Below are 23,636 nucleotides of genomic sequence, written 5' to 3' on the forward strand. Positions count from 1 at the left end.
TGGAACCACTGGGCCATATGGTAATTTCATTTTTAATTTTTGGAGGAACCTCCACACTGTTTTCTATAGTGGATGCACCAATCTGCTCTCCCATCAAGAGTGCACTTGGGTTTCCTTTTCTCCACATACTCACCAGCACTTGTTGTTTGTTGATTTATTGATGATTTATTCTGATAGGTGTGAGGGTATCTCATTGTGGTTTTAATTCACATTTCTCTGATAGCAAGTGGTGCTGAGCAACATTTCATGCCTATTTGGCCATCTATATGTCCTCTTTGGAGAAGTGTCTATTCAGGTCTTCTGCCCAATTTTTTCTTTGGGCTGTCTGTTTTTCTAGTGTTGATTTGTCTTAGTTATTTATAAATTTTGGATAGTAACACCTCATTGTATGTGTCATTGGTGAATATCATTTCCCATTCCATAGGTTGTCTTTTTGTTTTTTTGATGGTTTCCCTTAGTGTGCAAAAGTTTTTAGTTAGTGTAGTCCCATTTATTTCCCTTGCCTGATAAGATATGTCAGAAAAAATATGGCTGTGAGAAATCTCAGAGACTTTACTACCTATGTTTTCTTCTAGGAGTTTCATGGTTTTAGGTCTTACATTTAAGTCATTAATTCAGTTTGAGTTTATTCTTGTGTATGGTGTGCAAAGTAAATATTTCTGAATATTTATTTTGTACCCTGCTACTTTATTGAACCTATTTATTAGTTTTAGTACTTTTTTTGTAGAATCTTTAGGGTTCTTAATATACAGTATCATGTCTTCTGCAAATAATAACAGGTTTACCTCTCTTTTTGTAATTTGGATACCTTTTATTTCTTCTTATCTGATTGCTGTGGCTAGGACTTCTAGTACCATGTTGAATAAGGGTAGAGAGAATGGATATCCCTGTCTTATTCCTGATTTTAAGGGAAACACATATTTTTTTCACCCTTGAGTATGATGTTGGCTGTGGGTTTTTCATATATGTCTTTTATTATATTGAGGATGATTCTTTCTATTCCTACTTTGTTGAGAATTTTCATCATAAATGGGTGCTAGATTTTGTCAAATGCTTTTTGTACCTCTATTGATATGATTGTATGATTTTTATCCTTCATTTTGTTTTTATGGTTAATCACATTAATTGACTTGCAGATATTGTACCAAACTTGCATCCCAGGAATAAATCCCACTTGATTATGGTATGTCACATTTTTCATGTATTGGCAAATTTGGTTTGCTAATATTTTATTGAGAATTTTTATATCTATTCAATATTTTAATCAGAGCTATTTTCCTATATATTATTTCTTTGCAGTATCCTTATTTGGTGTTAGAATTAGGATAACACTAGCCTCATACAATGATTTTGGGAGTCTTCCCTAATCTTGTATTTTTTGTAATAGTTTCAGAAGGTTAGGTGTTAGTTCTTTGAGTTAGTTTGGTAAAATTTACCTGTGAAGCCACCTGGTCCAGGACTTTTAANTGTATTGGCAAATTTGGTTTGCTAATATTTTATTGAGAATTTTTATATCTATTCAATATTTTAATCAGAGCTATTTTCCTATATATTATTTCTTTGTAGTATCCTTATTTGGTGTTAGAATTAGGATAACACTAGCCTCATACAATGATTTTGGGAGTCTTCCCTAATCTTGTATTTTTTGTAATAGTTTCGGAAGGTTAGGTGTTAGTTCTTTGAGGTAGTTTGGTAAAATTTACCTGTGAAGCCACCTGGTCCAGGACTTTTAATTTGTTGTGAGGTTTTTAATTACTGCTTTGATGTAATTGGATGTAATTTGTCTGTTTGATTTTATTTTTTCTCTCAATTCAGTCTTAGGAGCTTCTGTGCTTCTAGGGGTTTATCCATTTCTTTCAAATTTTCCAATTTGTTGGCATATAATTGTTTATAGTATTATAACCTTTTATGTTTTGTGGTATTAGCTGTTTCTTCTCTTTTGTTGATCTTTTGTATTGTTTTTTAAAATTCTATTTTTTAATTTCTGCTCTTATTTCCTTCCTTCTATTCACTTTGGACTTTGTTCTTTCTCTGATTTCTCCTAATGAAAGATTATATTGTGTTTTTTAAGATTTTACTTACTTTTATTTATTTATTTTTATTTTTGTTCAAGTACAACTGTCTCCATTTTCACATTCCATGCCCCCCACCCCATCCAACTATGCCTCCCACCCTCAAACCTACCCCTTTTGGCTTTGTCCATGTATCCTTTATACATGTCCCTTGATTTCCCTTCCCTTATGATCCCTCTCCCCACTCCTCTCTGGTGACTGTTAGTTTTTCTTTATTACAATGTCTCTGGTTGTATTTTGCTTGTTTGTTTATTTTGTTAATAGGTTCCACTTATAGATAAGATCATATGGTATTTCTCTTTCACACACAAAAATATTTCATTTTGTTTAGAGAGAAGGGAAGGGATGGAGAAAGAGAGGGAGAGAAACAGCAATATGTGAGAGATACATCCCCTACTATAATTGTATTACTCTCTTTCTCCCCCTTTTGGCCATCAATATTTGCTTTATGTATTTAGGGGCTCCTATGAGAGATCAATAAATGTTTACAATGATTATGTCCTCTTGATGGATTGCTCTCCTCATCATTATATAATTACCTTTTTTGTTTTGTTACAGCCTTTGTTTTAAAGTCTATTTTGTCTGATATAAATACTGCTACACTGGTTTTTTTCTTCTCCATTTGCATGATCTGTCTGTTCATTCCTTTACTTTCAGTCTGTGTGTGTGTCTTACATTCTGAATTGGGTCTTTTGTAGACAGCATATACATGGGTCTTTTTTTGCTATCTGTTCAGACACCCTATGTCTTGAAAAAATTATTGTATTTATGCCATTACCATTTAACCTCCTTATATCTCCCCATCCCCTTCAACCACCACACTGTTGTCCATGTCCATGTGTCCTTTTCCTTTTTACTCAATCCCTTCACCTCATAACTTCCCCCTCCAAAAGCTGTCATCCTACTCTCTATCTATGAGTCTCTCTCTATTCTACTTGTTAGTTCAGTTTGTTCATTAGATTCCATATGTAAGTGAAATCATATGGCATTTGTTTTTCTTTGACTGGTTTATTTCACTGAACATAATGTCTTTCAGGTCCACCCATGGTGTCACAAAGATAACATTTTCTTCTTTTTTATGACTAAGTAGTATTCCATTGTATAAATATCCCATAGTTGTTTTATCCACTCATCTACTGATGGACACTTAGGCTTCTTCCATATCATGGCAACTGTAAATAATGCTACAATGAACATAGGGGCAATTGTAAATAATGCTGCAATGCTTATATTCTTTTGAATTAGCATTTTGGGTTTCTTTTGATATATTCCCAGAAGTAGGATCACTAAGTCAAAATGCAAATCTATTTTTTTGAGGTATCTCCATGGTGCTTTCCATAGTGGTTGAACCACACTTCATTCCAACAACAGTATAAAAGGGTTTCCTTTTTCTCTACATTCTCACTAGTACTTGTTGTTTGTGATTTAATGATGATAGCCATTCTGACAGGTGTGAGATGATATCTTCTTATGGTTTTAATTTTCATTCCTTTGATGAATAGTTGCTTGAGCATCTTTTAATAGGTGTATTTGCTATGTATATGTCCTCTTTGGAGAAGTGCATCTTCAGGTCATTTGTCCATTTTTTGATTGTTTTTTTTTTGGGTGTTGAGTTTTGTACTTCTTCATATATTTTGTATATTAACACCTTATCAATTGTATTGGCAAATACATTTTCCCATTCTATGGGTTGTCTTTTTATTTTATTCATGGTCTCCTTTGCAGTACAAAAACTTTTTAGTTTAATGTTGTTCCATTTGCTTATTTTTTCTTTTATTTCATTTTGCTCATAGCAAGATAAAATATTGCTATGAGCAAGGTCAGAAGTTTTATTGCTCCTAATCGTGTTTTCTTCTAGGATTTTTATGGTTTGGGGTATAATATTTAAGTCTTTAATCCATTTTGAATTTATCCTTGTTTGTGGTGTAAGAAGATGGTCTGGTTTCATTTTAGCACGTATACCCAATTTCCCCAACACTATTTACTGAATACACTATCTTTAGCCAATTGTATGTGCTTCTTTCCTCCATCAAATACTAATTGACTCTAAAGGTGTGGGTTTCTTTCTGGGCTTTCTATTCTGTTCCATTGTTCTATGTATCTGTTTTTATGCCAGCACCATACTGATTTCATTACTGTGGCCTTATTGTGTAGTTCAATATCAGGGAAAGTGATTCCTCCAACCTTCTTGTTCTTTTTCACCCTATGTCTTTTGATTGGAGAATTTAATTCATTTACATTAAAAATGATTATTGATAGGCATGTATTTTTGGCATTTTGTATTTCATAATTTTATTTTTCTCTATTTCTATTTATTGGATATTTATTGATTCAATTAATTTTTTAAAGATTTTATTTTATTTTTTTTAGAAAGGTGAAGGGAAAGAAAAGGAGAGGGAGAGAAACATCAATGTATGGTTGCCTCTCATACACCCCACACTGGGGACCCGGCCTGCAACCCAGGCATGTTCCCTAGACCATGAATTGAACAAGTAACCCTTTCATTCACAGGCTGGCACTCAATCACCGAGCCACATCAGCCAGGGCTATTTACTGATTTTAGAGAGAGAGAGGGAGGGGAAGAGAGAGACCAGGGGTGTAGGGAAGGAGAGAGAGACAGAGAGAAGAGAAAAAGAGAGAGGTTTGTAGTTGTTCCACTTGTTTATGCATTCTTGGGTTGCTTCTTGTGTGTCCCGTGATCGGGGATCAAAACCACTACCTTGGAGTATTGGGACTATTCTCTAAACAACTGAGCTTTCCTGCTGGGGTTTTCTACTTATAGAAGACTCTTTAACATTTCTTGTAACAGTGATTTGCTGGTGATGAACTGTTTTAGCTTTTTCTTGTCTGGGAAGCTCTTTATCTGTCCTCAATTCTAAATGATAATTTGCTTAAGAGAGTAGTCTTGATTGCGGGTACTTCATATTCCAAATCCTTCTGGTCTGCAGTTTCTGTTAGGAAATCAGCTGAAAGTCTTACGGGAGCTCCCTTGTAGGTAATTGTGAGGGTTGGGGTGTTTTTTTTGTTATTGTTTTATTTATTTGTTTGTTTGTGTTGGCTATATTTTTGCTGCTTTTAAAGTCTCTCTTTGTCTTTAACTTTGTGATATTTTAATTATGATGTGTCTTTGTGTGGGTCTATCTTGTTTGGGACTCTATACTTCTCTGACTTTGATGTCTATTTCCTTCTCCAGGTTAGGGAAGTTTTAGTCATTTTTTCTTTAGACAGGTTCTCAGTTCCTTGTTCACTCTTTTCTCCTGTTATCCCTATGATGTGGATGTTACACTTGTTATCCCATAGGTCCCTTAGATTTTCCTAATATTTTAAAATCTTTTTTCAACTCTGCTTTGATTTTTTTCTACTACGTTGTCCCCCAAATTGCTGATTCAGTTCTCTGCTTCATGTAACCATCTATTGATTTCTTCTAATATATTCTCCATTTCAGATATTGCATTCTTCATTCCTGACTTTTTTTTTTTTTTGCTTACTGCCTCTTTCTTTAAGTTCTCATCAAATCTATCTATTCCTAACCTAAGTTCCTTGAGTTTCCTTTCAACCTTTGTTTTAAACTGTATATCTGGTAGCTTGATGGCCTCCTTTTTGTTTGGTTCTCTTTCTGGGGATTTCTCTTTTTCTTTCATCTTGGACATGTTTCTTTGCTCTTTATTTTGGTTGCCGCACTGTATTCATTTCTTAGGTAGATATTCTATGACTCCCAAGCTTGGTGTGGTGACCTTATATAATAGGTGCATTTGGATATCAGTGGTAGAGTCTGCCTGGTAACTTGAGCTGGATGCACCAGGAGTGTTCCCTGTATGTGTTATATGAGACCTCCTGCTGTATTTGAGTCTTGATTGCTCTTGGCTCATCCGTGAGTGGAGTTGACCATCAGGCTGGCTGACTGATTGACCTCATCAACAGTGTTTGAGCTGCTGTTGGCAACTGACTCCACAAAATGGAATTTGCCCCAGCCATGTATGCTACCTGTCAGCATCTCCTTTTGGATGTGATTGGGTTGTGCTGTGATGTGGTCTGAAGCCTGACACTGGGTGTGTTGGTTCTGGGGAATTTTGTGAGAGATCTCAGCACTGGCCAAATGTGAGATGCTGCCTACAGCTAGCCTTGTGGTACCTCTGTGGAGCTATCAAGTGATCCACAGTTTGTGGCTGCTTCTTTGGGGCTGGAGTACTTTTGGGAGAGGACAAGCTATATATTAAGGCCAGCTTCCATCAGCTTTGAGTCCAGAGGCTGATCAGCAAATGGCCCAAAAGATTGCTGCATGGAATATCTAAGGTTTTCCTGCCTATGTTTTTCTCTAAAACTTTTATGGTATCATGACCTATTTAAGTCTTTTATCCATGTTGAGTTTATTTTTGTATGTGGTATAAGTTGGTGATCAAATTTCTTTCTTTCTTTTTTTGTCATGTAACTGTCCAGATGTCCCAACACCATTTGTTGAAGAGGCTATTTTTACCCAATTAATATTTCTTCCCCCTTTTTCAAGTATTCGTTGACCATAGACACTAGGGTTAATTTTGGGGCTCCCTACTCTGTTCCATTGATCTATGTGTCTGTTCTTACATCTGTAACAGACTGTTTTGATTACTGTAGCCTTGTAATGTAGTTTGATATCAAGTATTGTGATCCCTCATACTGTGTTCTTCTTTCTCAGAATTGGTGAAGCTATTGGGGGTCATTTATGGCTCCAGATAAATTTTTGAAATGTTTGTTCAATATCTGTGAAGTATGTCATTGGTATTTTAATAGGGATTGTATTTAATCTATGAATTGCTTTGGGTATATAGCCATTTTGATGATGTCTATTCTTCCAATCCATGAGTACAGGATATGCTTCCTTTTATTTGTGTCTTCCTTAATTTCTTTCTTCAATGTTGTGTAGTTTTCTGAGTACAGTCTTTTACCTTCTTGGTTAGGTTTATTCCTAGGTACTTTTTTTTTCTTGTTTCTATATCAATTGGGATTTTTTCCTGATTTCTATTTCTGATATTTTATTGCTAGCGTACAGAAATGCCTTTGATTTCTGAATATTGATTTTGTATCCCACTCTTTTGTCAAATTCACTTACTACATTGTGTAGTTTTTGGTGGAGTCTATAGGATTTTCTATGTAAACTATCATGTCATCTGCAAACAATGACAGTTTTGCTTCTTTCCAGTTTGGATGTCTCATATTTCTCTTGTTTCATTGCTGTGACTAGGACTTCCAATACTATGTTGAATAGAGAGGTAAAAATGGACACCCTTGTCTTATTACTGATCTTAGTGGGAAAGCTTTTAGTGTTTGTCCATTGAGTATGGTCTTAGCCGTAGGTTTCTCATATACGGCCTTTATTATGATAAGGAATTCTCCCTCTATTCTAACTATGCTGAGTGCTTTTATTGTAAATGGATGCTGCACTTTATCAAATGCTTTTTCCACATCTACTGATATGATCCATGTGAGTTTGCCTTCCCTTTTGTTTTATGTGATGTATTATGTTTATTGATTTGCGAATATTGTACCATCCTTGCATCCCTGTAGTGAAACCCACTTGATCATGATGTATGATCTTTTTAATGTATTGTTGGGTGTGGTTTGCTAATATTTTGTTGAAGATTTTAGCTTCTCTATTCACCAGTAATATTAGCTTATAGTTTTTTTTCTTTGTTGTGTCTTTATATGGTTTGGGGATTAGTATGATGCTGGCTTCATAAAAAGAGTTTGGGAATCTTTCATCTTCTTGGATTTTTTAGAATAGTCTGAAATGGATAGGGCTTAGCTCTTCTTAAATGTTTTGTAAAATTTTCCTGTGAAATCGTCCAATCCAGGGCTTTTGTGTGCCAATAGTTTTTTTTTTTATTGTTTGGATTTTGTCAGCTGTTATCAGTCTATTAAGGCTTTCTGCTTCTTCCTCATTCACTTTGGGAAATTATATTTTTCTATAAATTCATGCATTTCACCCAGGTTTTCAAATTTCTTGGCATATAGTTCTTTGTAATAGTTTCTTGCTATCCTTTGTATTTTTGTGGTGCCAGTTGTAATCTCTCCTTTTTCATTTCTGATTTTGTTTGGGTCCTCTCTCTTTTTTTCATGATGAATCTGCTTAAAGGCCTGTCAGTTTTGTTTATCTTTACAAAGAACCAGCTTCTGGATTTATTGTTCCTTTGGATTGTTGTTTTAGTCTCTATGTCACTTAATTCTGCTCTGATGTAGTTTATTTCCTTCCTTCTACTTGCTCTGGGCTTTGTTTGTGGTTGTTCCTCCAGATCTTGTAGATGTAGAATTAGGTTGTTTATTTGAAATGTTTCTGTCTTTTTAGGTTGGTCTATATCACTATGAACTTCCCTCTCAGGACTGCCTTCCCTGTGTCCCATAGGTTTTAGACTGTCGTGTGTGTTTTATTTGTTTCTAGAAACTTTTTTATTTCTTCTTTGATCTCATTCTTAACCCATTCATTTGTTTAATAGCATGTTATTCAATCTCCATGAAGTTGAGTGTTTCTGAGTTTTTCCTTGACATCAGTTTCTGATTTCAGCCCCTTGTGGTCAGAGCAAATGCTTGATATGATTTCAATTTTCTTGAATTAGTTGAGGCTTGTTTTGTGTCCTGTCATGTGCTCTATCTTTGAAAATGTTTCGTGTACACTTTAACTGAACAATAACAAAAAAACCAATGGGATGCAGAAAATAAAAGAAAGGAAAATGTTCAATGTGCATTTGAAAAGAATGTGTATTTTGCTTCTTTGGAATGAAAGTTTCTATATATATCAGTTAAGTCCATTTGATCTAGGACAGTGTCCAATGTTTCTTCATCCTTGTTGATAATTTTGTTTGGAAGATCTATCCCTTTTTGACAGTGGGGTGTTGAAATCCCTTAGTATAACTGTTTTTCTGTCTATATCTTTCTTGAAGTACTCCAAGATTTTCCTTATATATTTGGGTGCTCCTATGTTTGGTGCATATATGTTTATAATGTTTATGTCTTCTTGATGGATTCTTTCCTTGTGTATTATAAAGTGTCCTGTTTGTGTTTTCATGAACTTTTTTTAAAATTATTTTTCAAGTACAATTTTCTGTCTCTTACTCCCATCCCATCCCACCCCCCTGTGCTCCCCCCCTCACTCCCATTTCCACCCTTCTCAGTTCTTGTCCATGTATCCTTTATATATGTTCCTCTAAATCCCTCCCTATTTCCCCTGAAATTCCCTCCCCTCTTCCCTCTGGTCACTGTCAGCCTGTTCTCTGTTTCAGTGTCTTTGGTTATATTTTGCTTGCTTGTTTGTTTTGTTGTTTAGCTTCCTGTTAAAGGTGAGATCATATGGTATTTGTCCTTCAACACCTGGCTTATTTCACTCAGCATAATGCTTTCCAGTTCCATCCATGTTGTTGCAAAAGGTAGCATCTCCTTTTTTCTTTCTGCTGCATAAAATTCCATTGTGTATATGTACCATAGTTTTTGGATCCATTCATTTACTGATGGGCACCTAGGTTGCTTCCAACTCTTGGCTATTGTAAATTGTGCTGCTATGAACATTGGGGTGCATATGTTCTTTGGGATTAGTGTTTTAGCATTCTTAGGATACAGTCCTAGCAGTGGAATTGCTGGGTCAAAAGGCAGGTCCAGTTTTAGTTTTCTGAGAAAATTCCATACTGTTTTCCATAATGGTTGTACCAGTCTTCAATCCCAGCAACAGTGGACCAGAGTCCCGTTTTCTCCACACCCTCTCCAACATTTGCTGTTCATTGCTTTGTTTATAATAGCCATTCTACCGGTGTAAAGTGGTATCTTGTTGTGGTTTTAATTTGCATCTCTCTGATAGCAAGCGATATTGAGCATCTCTTCATGTGTCTCTGAATCCTCTGTATGTCTCATGACCTTTTTTTGGAAGACTGTTTTGTCTGATATAAGTATTGTTACCCTGGCTTTTTTTCTGTCCATTTGCTTAGAATATTTTTTCCAACCCTTCACTTTCAGTCTGTGTAGGTCTTTTGTTCTGAGGTGAATCTCTTGTGGGCAGCCTATGTGTAGGTCATATTTTCTTATCCATTCAGCTACCCATGTCTTTTGTTTGCAGCATTTAATTCATTTACATTTAAGGTTATTATTGATAAGTACTTACCATCATTTCACTCCCTTCATACTTGTGTTCCTCTTTCCATCACTCTTTTTCTTTCTTTTCTTAATGCAGTCACTTTAGCATATCATGCAGTGCTGGTTCAGGGATTACACATTCTTTCTCCCTTCTTTTGTCTGAGAAACTCCTTATTTGGCCTAACATTTTAATTGAGACCCTTGCTGGATAGAGTAGTCTTGTTTGCAGGCCCTTGCTTTCATTGTTTGGATTATTTCTTGCCATTCCCTCTATCTTGTAGTGTTTCCATTGACAAGTCAGCTGATAGTCTTATCAGGGCTCCCTTTTGTGTTACTTCCTGTTTCACCCTTTCTGCCTTTAAGATCCTCTCTTTGTCTTAGAATTTTGTCATTTTAACTATGATGTGTCTAAGAATGGGTCTCTATGCATTCCTCTTGATTGAGACCCTCTGTGCTTCCTGTACTTGTGTGACTTTTTACTCTTATCAAATTAGGGAAGTTTTCCATCATTACTTTTTCAAACAGGTTTTCTGTCTCTTGCTGTTCTTCTTTTCTTTCTGATCCGTATTACACTGGATATTATTACACTTAATGTTGTCCTACAGTTCCCTTAACTGTTCTTTTTTCTTTTTGTCTTTTTTCCTTTTGTTGCTTTTTATGGGAATTTTTTCTACCTTGTATTCCAGCTCGCTGATTGCATTTTCTGCTTCTTCTAGCCTACTTGGATTCCTTCTACTATGTTTTTCAATTCAGAATTGAATTCTTCATTTCTTCTTGGCTCTTGTTGATAATTTCTGTTTCCTTTTTTATGTTGATATAATTAATGATAAGTTCCCTGTAGTTCCCCTTTAGTTTTGGTAATTCTCAGTGAGCTCATTGAGCTTTCTTATAACTATTGTTTAAACTTAATATCTGATAGTTGATTTGCCTCTTTTTCATCTAACATTCTTTCTGAGGATTCCTCTTTTCCTTTCATTTGGTTTATTTTTCTTGTGTGTGTGTGTGTGTGTGTGTGTGTGTGTGTGTGTGTGTGTAACCCTTCTTGTTAGCCTCTGCTTCTTAAATTGATCTATTCTGACTTTCTGACTTTGTGGTTTGTACTTGTATGGTAGGAGACCTGTGAGATTCAGTTGTGCAGTCTCCGTGGTCTCCTAAACTTGATGCTCTTGGGATTCTGTTTATGTTGGCTCTTTGAATGTAACTGGGTTTTGATTGTTGTTGGCTCATTCTTTGGTGGATCCTTCCCTCTAGTTGGTTTACTTAGGGTCACTTTGCCCATCACATCTTGTATGCTGTTGTGCAGGTACAGTCAGTTAGTGCTGAAGATGATTTTCTGTCTGTTTGATATTATATGGCTTCTCTGTTGCTATTGTGCAGTTGTTTGTTCTGGGTGATTTCTCCACAATTTAATTGTAATTCCAGATTAATTCTAGGAGGCAGTTAGTGTGGCTTCCATTCACTCCTCCCCCATTTTGCCTCTCTCTTTTGTCATTGAGTGGTGTTTTATCTGTATATGCAACAGTTTTTTTAATCCATTTATCCATTTTTGAACTCTTAGTTTGAGTTCATGTCTTGGCTGCTATAAATAATGCTGCAATAAATATATGGGTGCATATGTCTTTTCAATTAGTGTTTTGGGTTTCTTCAGATAAATGCTCTGAGGCCTAATTTCTGGGTCCCACTTTTCTCCAGTTATAATCTATGTTTTAAAGTCTGTTTTGTCTTGTGTAAGTAATTGCTACACCAGCTTTTTCTTTTGTTTGTTTTCATTTTCATGAAATGTCTCTTTCCATCCCTTCACTTTCAGCCTGGGTGTGCTTTCTATCTGAAGGGAGTCTCTTGTCAACAGTATACGTAAGAGTATTATTTTCTTATCCATTCAGCCACCCGATGTCTTTTGATTATAGCAATTATTCAATTTACACTTAAAGTAATTGGTGGTAGATGTGTAGTGGTTACTGCCATTTTATTATTTATATTTTTATCTTTCTTTTCAAAGAAGTCTTTTTATAATTTCTTATAATACTGGTTTGGTGGTAATGAACTCCTTTTTTTTCTTTTTGAAATATATTTTATTGATTATGCTATTACAGTTTCCCAATTTTACCCCCTCTATCCCCCCTCTACCCTGCCCCCAAACCCTCCAGCATTCCCCCCACCCTATTCATGTCCATGGGTTGTGTATATAAGTTTTTTGAGTCCTGTGTTTCCCATACAATTTTTCTCTCTCCCTCATCTATTTTATGCCTACCAATTATGCTTCTTCTTCTCTGCACCTTCCCCCCCTATTTCTTCTTTACCCCTCCCAACTGAAATTCCTCCATGTGATGTCCATTTCTGTGATTTTGTTCCNTCTACCCTGCCCCCAAACCCTCCAGCATTCCCCCCACCCCATTCATGTCCATGGGTTGTGTATATAAGTTTTTTGAGTCCTCTGTTTCCCATACAATTTTTCTCTCTCCCTCATCTATTTTATGCCTACCAATTATGCTTCTTCTTCTCTGCACCTTCCCCCCCTATTTCTTCTTTACCCCTCCCAACTGAAATTCCTCCATGTGATGTCCATTTCTGTGATTTTGTTCCTGTTGTGGTTTTTTTGCTTAGTTTTTGTTTTTATTGTTTTTCTTTTCTTTTAAGTTCATTTGTTGATAGTTGTAAGTTTGTTGTCATTTTACTGTTCATATTGTTATCTTCTTTTTCTTAGATAAGTCCCATTAACATTTCATATAATAAGGGCTTGGTGATGATGAACTCCTTTAACTTGATCTTATCTGGGAAGCACTTTATCTGCCATTCCATTCTAAATGAAAGCTTTGCTGGATAGAGTAATCTTGGATGTAGGTCCTTGGCTTTCATGACTTGGAATACTTCTTTCCAGCCCCTTCTTGCCTGAAAGGTTTCTTTTGAGAAATCAGCTGATAGTCTTATGGGAACTACTTTGTCGGTAACTCTTTTTTTTTTCTCTTGCTTCTTTTAGGATTCTATCTTTATATAATTATCTTGGGTTACTTGATGATGGTGTGCCTTGGTGTGTTCCTCTTTGGGTCCAATTTCTTTGGGACTCTCTGGGCTTCCTGAACTTCCTGGAAGTCTATTTCCTTTGCCAGATTGGGGAAGTTCTTCTTCCTTATTTTTTCAAATAAGTTTTCAATTTCTTGCTGTTCTTCTCCTTCTGGCACCCCTATAATTCAGATATTGGAACATTTCAGGTTGTTCCAGAGGTTTGTAAGAGTCTCTTCACTTTTTCAAATTCTTGTTTCTTCACTTTATTCTGGATGGATGTTTATTTTCTTTGTTGTTGTTACAAATCATTGCTTTGAGTCCTTCTTGACTCAAAACATTCTGCTTTATTTCACTTTGGGTATCCTTCATTTGTTTTTTCACTTTTAGACCAAGCTCAATCATATCTGTGAACATTTTGATTACAAGGGCTTTAAATTCTCCATCAGATAGGTAAATGATCTCCTCCTCGCTTTGCTGTTTTTCTGAGGCTTTAATCTGTTCTTTCATTTGGGCCATATTTCGTTGTCTTGGTGAAGCTGGTAGGCTGTAAGGGGGCATGGCCTCAGGTATTTCCCTCATGCAGGGCAACCCTCTTTGCTGTGTTGCTGCACTGACTGTGGGCAACTGGCCAGAGAGGGAACAGTGCAGCTCACCTGCTTGTCTCTAGCTGACTTTTCAACGGACTCTTGTGTGAGACTGGGAGCTTCCACCACCCGTACTACCTTAGCCCATAGCCACCTCTGAGTCCCCTTAAGCCAGCCCCTCCTGCACTGCCTGCCAAGTTCAGCAGCCAGCCCTGCCCCCAAGGTCTGCCCCATTGCTGCATGGTTTTCTGACTTGGCCCCACTTGATCTGCCGCTTTACTGGTATGGTTGTTCTGTTTGATTTTTTTCTTAATTCCTTCATTTTCAGAGTTCCAGTTTGATTTTCTGGCACTTTTGGTTTTTTATTGATTTTGGATTGGTTGTTATCCTCCTTTTGGTTGTGCAAGAAAGTGAAGGGTCTCTACCTATGCCTCCTTGGTTGTTACTTTCCTTTTGCTCTCTGTTCTCTGTGAAGCTCTTTATTTCTTATTTGATTCTGATAGCTTTTTCTGTGTAGTGCAATAGTGGTTGTCCACCATACTGTTTTCCATTGTGGCTGTACCATGTTGCATTCCCACCAACAGTGTACAAGCTTCCAATTTCTCCACATTCTCACCAACACTTGTCATTTTCATTCATATCCCTCTCTCCATCTCCCTTCCTCCTTTCCTCCCTCCCTTCCTCCCTCCATGGCTTCCTTCCTTCCTTCCTTCCTTCCTTCCTTCCTTTTTTTAAATATTTCATTTATTTATTTTTAGAGAGAGGGAAAGGGAAGGAGAAAGACAGAGAGAGAAACATCAGTGTGTGGCTGCCTCTCATGTGTCCCCCACTGGGGAACTGGCCCGCAACCCAGGCACATGCCCTGACTGGGAATCAAACCAGCAACCCCCCGCTTCACAGGCCCGCGCTCAATCCACTGAGCTACACCAGCCAGGGCCCTTCCTTCCTTTCTTCCTTCCTTCCTTCTTCTCTCTCTTTCTTTTTTTTTCTTTCTTTTTTTTGTAGTGGACTCCTAACTGGTGTGAGGAGTATCTCATTATGGTTTTGGTACACATTTCCCTCATGATTAGTGATATTGCATATATTATTATGTACTTAGCCATTCATATATCTCCTGTGGAGAAATGTCTGTTCAAATCCTTTCCCTATTTTCAAATTGGGTTGTTTGTTTTTTGTTGTTAATTTTTAGTTCTTCTCTGTATAATTAATCCCTTATGAAATATATGATTTGCAAATATTTTCTCCCATTCTGTGCCTTGTGTTTTTATCCTATTGAGAGTGTTTTGATGCACAATAGTTTTTAATTTTCATGGAATCCTATTTGTCTATTTTTTCTTTGTTGTCTGTGTTGTTGGTATCATGTGCAGTAAATCATTGCCACATCCAATGTCATAAAGATTTTCATCTCGGAGTTTTATAGATTTAGGTATTACATTTAGGTCTTTGATATATTTTAAGTAAATGTTTATATATGATGTAATATATGGGTCTAATTTTATTTGTTTCCATGTGTATATCCACTTTCCCCAGAACCATTTGTTAAAAAACACTGTCCTTTCTCCATTGAATGGTTTTGGTACATTTGCCAAAATTCATTTCACATATATGTGAAAGTTTATTTGTGGGCTTTCTAATTGCTTTCTGTTGATCTATTTGTCTTTATGCCAGTACCATGCTTTTTGGATTAGTGTAATATAAGTACTTTTTGGACCATAAGACACACCTAGGTTTTAGAGGAGGAAAATAGAAAAAACATTTTTAAAGCAAAAAATGTGGTAAAATATTTAATAACATAAATAACATATTTCACCAAATATAAATATAAACAGAACTCAACAGCAGCATTAACAGCCATTATTCCTCCCAAATTTGGGGGTGGGGAGTGCGTGTTACAGTCCAAAAAATACATACTTTCAATGTTATAATTATTTTTTCCTTGATACATATTTTAATCTGTCTTGTCCTAACCTATAGCCCAGCCTCTTAAAAGTTTGTGTTTCACTTATTTATTACTCTCTTAACTCTAATTCATACTTCATTGCTTTATTCACTTTTCTTCTCCCTGCTCCTCTGAAATTGTTGTTGCTGAAGTTATCAAAGATCTCCAAAATTTCAAATCCAGTTGATGCTTCTGTATTTTTATATTGCCTGATTGTTGTGGCCCTCCTTGAAATAGTATTTATCTCTCTCTCAAACTCTCTTTCTGGGGTATCACATTGTTGTAAGTATATATATTTTTTAACCTCAGTTTTCTTTGGTATTTATTTTACCAGCCTTCTGCTTGTCTTTGGGTATACAATACACTCTTTGGTTGACTTTTTTGGGTAGATCAAGCCATCTGCTACTTCCTGCAGTGGTGATTCCTTAAACTAGAGATTTATAACTTGCTACCATTTCCTTTCAGTAATAACTATATCATTCTGACTTATACAAGAGTCTGTATTAATGGTACAAGTTTTATTTAAGTGACCTACTAAGTTCTTTTTTTTAATTTAACTTTTGTTCAAGTACAGTTTTCTTTCTTGTATTCCCAGCCCTGCACCCCCCCAGTGCTCCCCACCCCCTCCCATCTCCACCCCCTGTCTTAGTTATTGTCCATGTGACCTTCATACTTATTCATGTGAGTCCATTCCCTTTTACTCTGTGCTTCTCTCCCCTCTACCCTCTGGACCCTGTCAGCACGTTCTGTATTTCAGTGTCTTTGGTTACATTTTGCTTGCTTGTTTGTTTTGTTGTTTACATTCCTGTTAAAGGTGATGTCATATGGTATTTGTCTTTCACTGCCTGGCTTATTTCGCTCAGCATAATGCTTTCCAGCTCCATCCATGATGTTGCAAAGGGTAGGAGCTCCTTCTTTCTTTCTGCTGCATAGAATTCCATTGTGTAAATGTACCATAGTTTTTTGATCCAGTCATCGAACGATGGGCATTTAGGTTGCTTCTAACTCTTGGCTATTGTAAATTGTGCTGCTATGAACATTGGGGTGCATAGGTTCTTTTGGATTGGTGCTTCAGGGTTATTAGGATATACTCCTAGAAGTGGAATTGCTGGGTCAAAAGGCACGTCCATTTTTAGTTTTCTTAGAAAATTCCATACTGCTTTCCATAGTGGTTGTACCAGTCTGCAATCCCACCAACAGTGAACTAGGGTCCCCTTTTCCCCACAACCTCTCCAGCACTTGTTGTTTGTTTCTTTGTTTATGATAGCCATTCTGACTGGTGTTAAGTGGTATCTCATTGTGGTTTTAATTTGCATCTCTCTGATAGCTAGCGATATCGAGCATCTTTTCATGTGTCTCTGGATCCTCTGTATGTCCTCCTTGGAGAAATGTCTGTTCAAGTCCTCTGCCCATTTTTTAATCTGGTTGCTTGTCTTCTTTGAGTGGAGTCGAGTGAGTTCTTTGTATATTTTGGAGATTAAACCCTTATCTGAGGTATCATTGGCAAATATGTTTTCCCAAGCTGTTGCTTCTCTTTGTATCTTGATACTGTTTTCCTTAGCCATGCAGAAGCTTTTAATTTTGATGAGATCCCATTTGTGTATTCTTTCCTTTATATCCCTTGCTCTAGGGGAGGTATCAGTAAAAATATTGCTGCGTGGAATGTCTGAGATTTTCCTGCCAATGCTCTCCTCTAGGACTTTAATGGTTTCCCGGCTTATACTTAAGTCTTTTATCCACCTTGAATTTATTTGGGTGTATGGTGTAAGCTGGTGCTCGAGTTTCATTTTTTTGCATGTGGCTGTCCAGTTTTCCCAACACCATTTGTTGAAGAGGCTATCTTTACTCCATTTTATGTTACTGCCCCCTTTGTCAAATATTAATTGACTGTAGAGGTTTGGGTTTATTTCTGGGCTCTCTGTTCTATTCCATTGGTCTATATGCCTGTTTTTATGCCAGTACCAGGCTGTTTTGATTACAGTGGCCTTGTAGTACAGTTTGATATCAGGTATTGTAATCCCTCCTACTTTGCTCTTCTTTCTCAAAATTGCAGCTGCTATTCATGGTCTTTTGTAGTTCCATATAAATTTTTGAAGTGTTTCTTCTATGTCTGTGAAATATGCCATCGGCACTTTAATAGGTATTGCATTAAATCTGTAAATTGCTTTGGGTAGTATGGACATTTTGATGAAATGACCTACTAAGTTCTTCCATTGGTCCTCCTTGCTTTTCTCTATAGGATTTCACTTGGAAATTTAATTCATCTTCATAGTTTTAGTCATCATTTTTAGACAGAAGATTATCAAAGTTGCATCTTGAACACCACTTTACTTCATTGGCTGCCTTTTCTGTTTGGATGAATTTTTTATAGATCATTGTGTTAAATATAATATTAGACCTGGGAATGCCAAACAAATGAGTTAATCCAAATATTTTTAATATTCTGGACAGCAACTCTTCACATCAACATTACTTTATTGACTTTTAAAAATTCATATGTTCAACACATTTGAGAGAAGGCTTCAGAGAAGAATTGATGATTAATGATATCTTTTTATAGGATAAGTAGAGTTTTACTAGATTAACAAAGTAAAACAGAGCACTTTTTAAATAACTTTAAAAAGTTTTTTTAATTTATTTTCAGAGAGTGGGAGAGGAAGGGAGAAAGGGAGAGAAACAGTGATGTGTGAGAGAAACATTGATTCGTTGCCTGTTTCATGACCCCAGTTGGGGACCTGGCCCACAACCCAGGCATGTGCCCTGACTAGAATTGAACTGGCAACCTTTTGGTTTGTAGGCCAGTGCTCAATCCACTGAGTCACAACAGCTAGGGCAAAACAGAACACTTTAGAAAAGACTGTGCATTTAATGTGTCTGGTGCATCATTCAGAGTGGGTAGGATGTCGTAAATGACAGAAATCGATTTTGTAAATTAGGTATTATATTGGACATAATACACCTTGAATGCCAGTCCAAGGAATTTGACTTTTTCCTATTTGTTGTATGGAACCTATATATTCGTGATGGTTCCTAGCCTGGAGTAGATGATTAATGAGTGGTTTTCTCTAGTGGGTAGAAGGGTATATGGAACTGTTCTAGAAGAATACTTTGTTTTGGTGCCATTTTATTCCTGCCACCACGATGTTCTCTGTCAGCACATTCACAAGAGTTCTTGAATGAAAAATGTTTAGGAAACATTAAGTGAAGTACCTGTAAGGAAAAAAAGAAAATATGACTATACTGAACTAAATTATCATCAACAGATTTTCTACTTTGTTTAGAGAATAATATTTTAAAACCGAATTTCAGCAATAATTGCCATTAGATGAGCTTCCAGAGGATATACAATGATATATGCCTTTTTTTTGGTGTCCTTTGAAAATGCTTATCTTATTTTTGGTTTTTGAGAAATGGAAAGTATCCCATCACCTTTGTGAAATATTCTTGATAACTTAGTGCACTTGAAGAAAAAAACACTTATTAACTGAGTTGGTTTCCAGCATTATCCAGAGTCACTCATATGTTTCAAATTTTGTTTCCAGTTTTGGGCACGATATGGGTATATATTTTAGACTCATGCTAGAGCAGTCATAATTTTGCTGGACTCGTATATCCAGCATTTAATCTGGGTTGTGGCAATAGGTATACTGTAATTCCAATTTTTTGAACTCTTGAAGAATTTTTAGAGACTTTTAGCTGCCAGATGAACATTAAGTCCAGGCCTCACAAACCTTTATTAGTAGTGGAAAATAGGTATACTCATACCACTGATGTTCAACAGTTTTTCTTCTCATTCTTTCTTCTTCTCATTCTTTTTCTTTTCCTATTCCTTCTTGAACTTTGAGTGCCACCAAGCACCGTGTACTTGCATTGGTTTTGTAACAACCGTAAACTGTGACTTTGAGCTTCTCTACTTGTGAGCAGTTTATTGGAAATTTGCTCAGTTTTAAAAGCATTTCACTTAGTAATTAAATAAACAGATTTATTTTTAATGTCATAACAGATATGTTCTTATTTTTAAGGTGAAAGTTCAACTTGTTAGAATTGTACAGAATTCAGTAAATATTTTTAAAAGGTAGCACAGTAAAATCAACCACATTAGTCACTATTGCTAATATTTTTTGTATAATTATAACATTTAAAATTTTCAGGATGCTTTTTATATATGGGAACTGAGTTGACCTTAAAACACTTAGAAATCTAGGAAGAAAAATACATGTTCTGTTATCTTAAAAATGAACAAATTGAAGTTTTGAAAGAATAATAACTTGCTTGTGGTTTGATGAATTTAATTTTTATGGTATAATTATGACTAAAAGGCCAATTTCATGATACTCTGGTACTCCTTCATGTGAAATAACAGGGTCATTATATTGCATATTATGTTGTTTCTCAAAGGTCTCATAAAATGATTATGAATAAGACATTTTTCTTGATTCACTGTCAAGTGTGATATGCTTTGTATATACTGATTGCCCTTTGAAATAATCAGAAATGTGTTGGTGTGTACAAATCTAAAAAATGAGTTAGTTGAAACATACCACATCTAAAAATAAAATCTGTAAATAATTCTAGATATAAAAATAATATAAATTTCTATAGAATAGAAATTTGCTTGTGTTTTGAGTTTTTGCTTAATAAATAGTATTTCACATTTAGAAATTATGCCTATATTAATCAAAGTGTCCTTTCTCCAAACAGGAGAATGTACCCATCATCTCCCACCTGTGCAAGCCCTTCTTCAAACAAAGAAGAAAACAACAAAGCACTGTTTTCATTGTGGGAAGAAAACTAGACTGGCTACTAGCTACGAATGCAGGCATGTTGGTTAGCTGGAAAAACTGAGATGCTTTCTTTGTGGTCACCCAACTTGGAGATACAATATAAAATGTTTTCAAATTGGTTATTAATAACATTATTATGATGATGTTTATATAGCAGCCCTCATTTTAATTCCTCCTAAATTGGCTGAAGTAAAAATCAAGTAGATAGCTCATGAATTTCCAAATTCATGAGAACCTCCACTGCTCTTTAAGTTAGGAGATTTAAACCAATGGGAGAGTACACTTTTTTGTCTTACAATAGATATTCCTGTCTTTGAGGCTAACTTGAAAGAATCCCTCCTCTAAGATTTTGTTTTAAATTTAACAAAAAAGGACTAAACTTAATGTAGTATCAATTTTTGGTACATGTTTATTTCAAAACAGATGAATAATATATTTATAAAAATAGTTTTTCTACCCATAATTATTTTTTTCATTAGCATTGATTAATATGCTACAGGGATGGTGTCTCCTCTTAGATTGAGGCCAGACCTTAAAAATAACTGCTTTTTAGAGTGTATTCTATTTAAATAGAAACAGCTTATCTTGTTACTAAAAAAAGTTTTTAAATCCTTCATGGCTTAGTTAGGTTTTATACTTCTCCCAGGTTTAAATAGTAGACATGTTTATCAGCGTTTGCATTTTACTACTTATTAAATGCTATATTTCATTCCATAATATGTTCTTTATTATAAACTCTCATATTCATAGACAATTAATTTGTTCTTTTGCGGGTGTTTGTGCTTATTTATGACTAGAAGAGAAATGCCTGTGTTGAAATTGCTAAAGAGAACCAAAGGGCTCTTGTTGTACTACCTGAAGCAAGATCTGATCTTCCAAAGAGACATGCCTTCAATAAAAATGTGACTATATAAACTTTCTTTGTGCTTTAGATGTGGAAACAACTTCTGTGCATCCCATCGCTATGCAGAAACTCATGGCTGCACTTATGATTACAAGAGTGCCGGGAGGAGATACTTACAGGAGGCAAATCCTGTGATTAACGCACCAAAACTCCCCAAAATTTAACTCTTGCTCTGTACCTAACTGTTCTGCCTGAGGAACCATATTATAAGGACAGACAGAAGAAATATTGTTTAGACTGCATTAATTTTGTTCTACTCCAAAAGATTTGCCAAATAGCAAAAGTATACAATGCATATTGTTGGAGAATGAGAATGCTACTGTATTTGACACCTCTATTCTTTGGTGAATGAAAAGTTTTAAAAATAGTTTTAAAAACTTTAAACTATAATGATTTTGCTTTGTTATTGCATGCCTTATGTTAAATATTTTATATATTTCACATTGCAATTTTACCAGGCAAGTCTTCAAAAGATACACTTTACAAAGTTACTATTGACTATGTAACCATCTCCCACATTGTACAGAAATGACCTGTCATATAATGGCACTGATCAAACTTACCACTTTTCTCTGGGGGTAGTGTGGGTGGGGATTTTTAAAAGAAAAATTCCATGTGTGAAAGTTTATTCAGTTTAATAGCAAGTTCCTCATTATTTCATGCTACCTTTTATATATATAAAAAAAGAAAGAACATTTGTTTTTTCCGGTGTGGTTTTAATACATGTAATTCTTCCATATTCATATTGGCATTCAGATAGGTATCCATTCTATAAAACACATCATGTTAATTATAGTACATATTTCTTAAAATACTACCTTTTAAATGGTATTTTTAAAATGGATGTCCCATTTGTTGCCATTAAATTCAGAACCTGACTTTTCACACTTTGAAAAACAAAATCTCACACAGCTTGGTTTGTTTTTTTATATGTTAAGTGCCATTGTCAGAAGAAATTCCAATAAATATTAAATTTTATTGAGTTTCATTATTTGATAATTTCAAATAAATTTATGAGGTTTGTTTTTGCTTAATCCCTTCACCTTTATTACCTAGTCCCCCTACCTGCCCTCTGAGGGAGTTCTCTGTATCTATGAGTTTGTTTCTCTTTTGTTAATTTATTTTGTTCATTAGGTACCACATATATGTGAAATCATGTGATACTTGTATTTTTCTGATTGGTCTATTTCACTTAGCATAATACTCTGCAGGTCCATCCATGCAGTTGCAAAGGGTAAGATTTCCTTATTTTTTCACAGATGAGTAGTACTGCCTTGTGTAAATGTACCACAACTTTTTTATCCACTCATCCACTGATGGGCACATGGGTTGCTTCCATATCTTGGTGATTGTAAATAATGCTGCAATGAATGTAGGGGTGCCTATGTTCTTTTGAAAAAAATATATGTTTGTTTCTGGTTCCTCTAGATATATTCCTAGATGTGGGATTGCTAGGTCAAAATCATATCCACTTTTGTATTTCGAGGTATCCATACTGCTTTCTACAGTGGCTGTACCAGTTTGCATTCCCACCAACAGTGCACAAGCGTTCCCCTTTCTCCACATCCTCACCAGCACTTTGTTTTTGATTTATTGATGATAGCCATTCTGACAGGTGTGAGATGGTATCTCATTGTGGTTTTTGTTTACATTTCTCTGATAATTAGTGACACTGATCGTTTTCCCAAATGTCTATTGGCCATTTGTATGAACTCTTTGGAGAAATGTGTATTCTGGTCCTTTGTCCAATTTTTAATTGGATTTTTTTGGTGTTGGGTTTTTTAACATTTTACTATATTGATTATGCTATTATAGTTGTCCCATTTTTTCTCCCCTTTATTTGCTTCTACCCTGCACTGCCCCTCCCACCAGCATTCCCCCTACCTTAGTTCATGTCCATTGGTCATACATATAAGTCCTTTGGCTTCTCCATTTCCCATACTATTCTTTTTTTTAAAGATTTTATTTTTAGAGAGCGGAAGGGAAGGAGGAAGAGAGGGAGAGAAACATCAATGTGTAGTTGCCTCTCACTGACCCCCTACAAGGGACCTAACCCACAACCCAAGCATGTGCCCTACTAGGAACTGAACTGGCAAGCTTTTGGTTCACAGGCCCACCCTCAATCCTCTGAACTACACCAGCCAGGGCCCCCATACTGTTCTTAACCTCCTCTTGTCTGTGTTGTACCTACCACTTCTTCTTATTCCCCATACCTTTTTCCCCATTCTCCCCACTCCATGTGACCTCCATTTCTGTGAT

The 23,636-nt window shown here is 35.8% G+C and overlaps 1 protein-coding gene across 1 annotated transcript in view; it reads left to right on the forward strand.

Moving 5' to 3' along the window:
• The window catches only part of ZFAND4 (zinc finger AN1-type containing 4), a 182,182-nt gene extending 160,131 nt beyond the window's left edge, over positions 1–22,051 (forward strand). Inside the window, exons 8-9 of the mRNA XM_037056706.1 lie at positions 20,391–20,508; positions 21,406–22,051. Of these exons, the coding sequence (XP_036912601.1) occupies positions 20,391–20,508; positions 21,406–21,541 (254 nt within the window). The 3' untranslated portion in view covers positions 21,542–22,051. The remainder of the gene's footprint in view (positions 1–20,390; positions 20,509–21,405) is intronic.
• Positions 22,052–23,636: the final 1,585 nt, after the last annotated feature.

This window comes from Sturnira hondurensis, unplaced genomic scaffold (assembly GCF_014824575.4).
Source record: "Sturnira hondurensis isolate 20B ecotype Veracruz unplaced genomic scaffold, ASM1482457v3 Scaffold0009125, whole genome shotgun sequence".
Taxonomy (NCBI): domain Eukaryota; kingdom Metazoa; phylum Chordata; class Mammalia; order Chiroptera; family Phyllostomidae; genus Sturnira; species Sturnira hondurensis.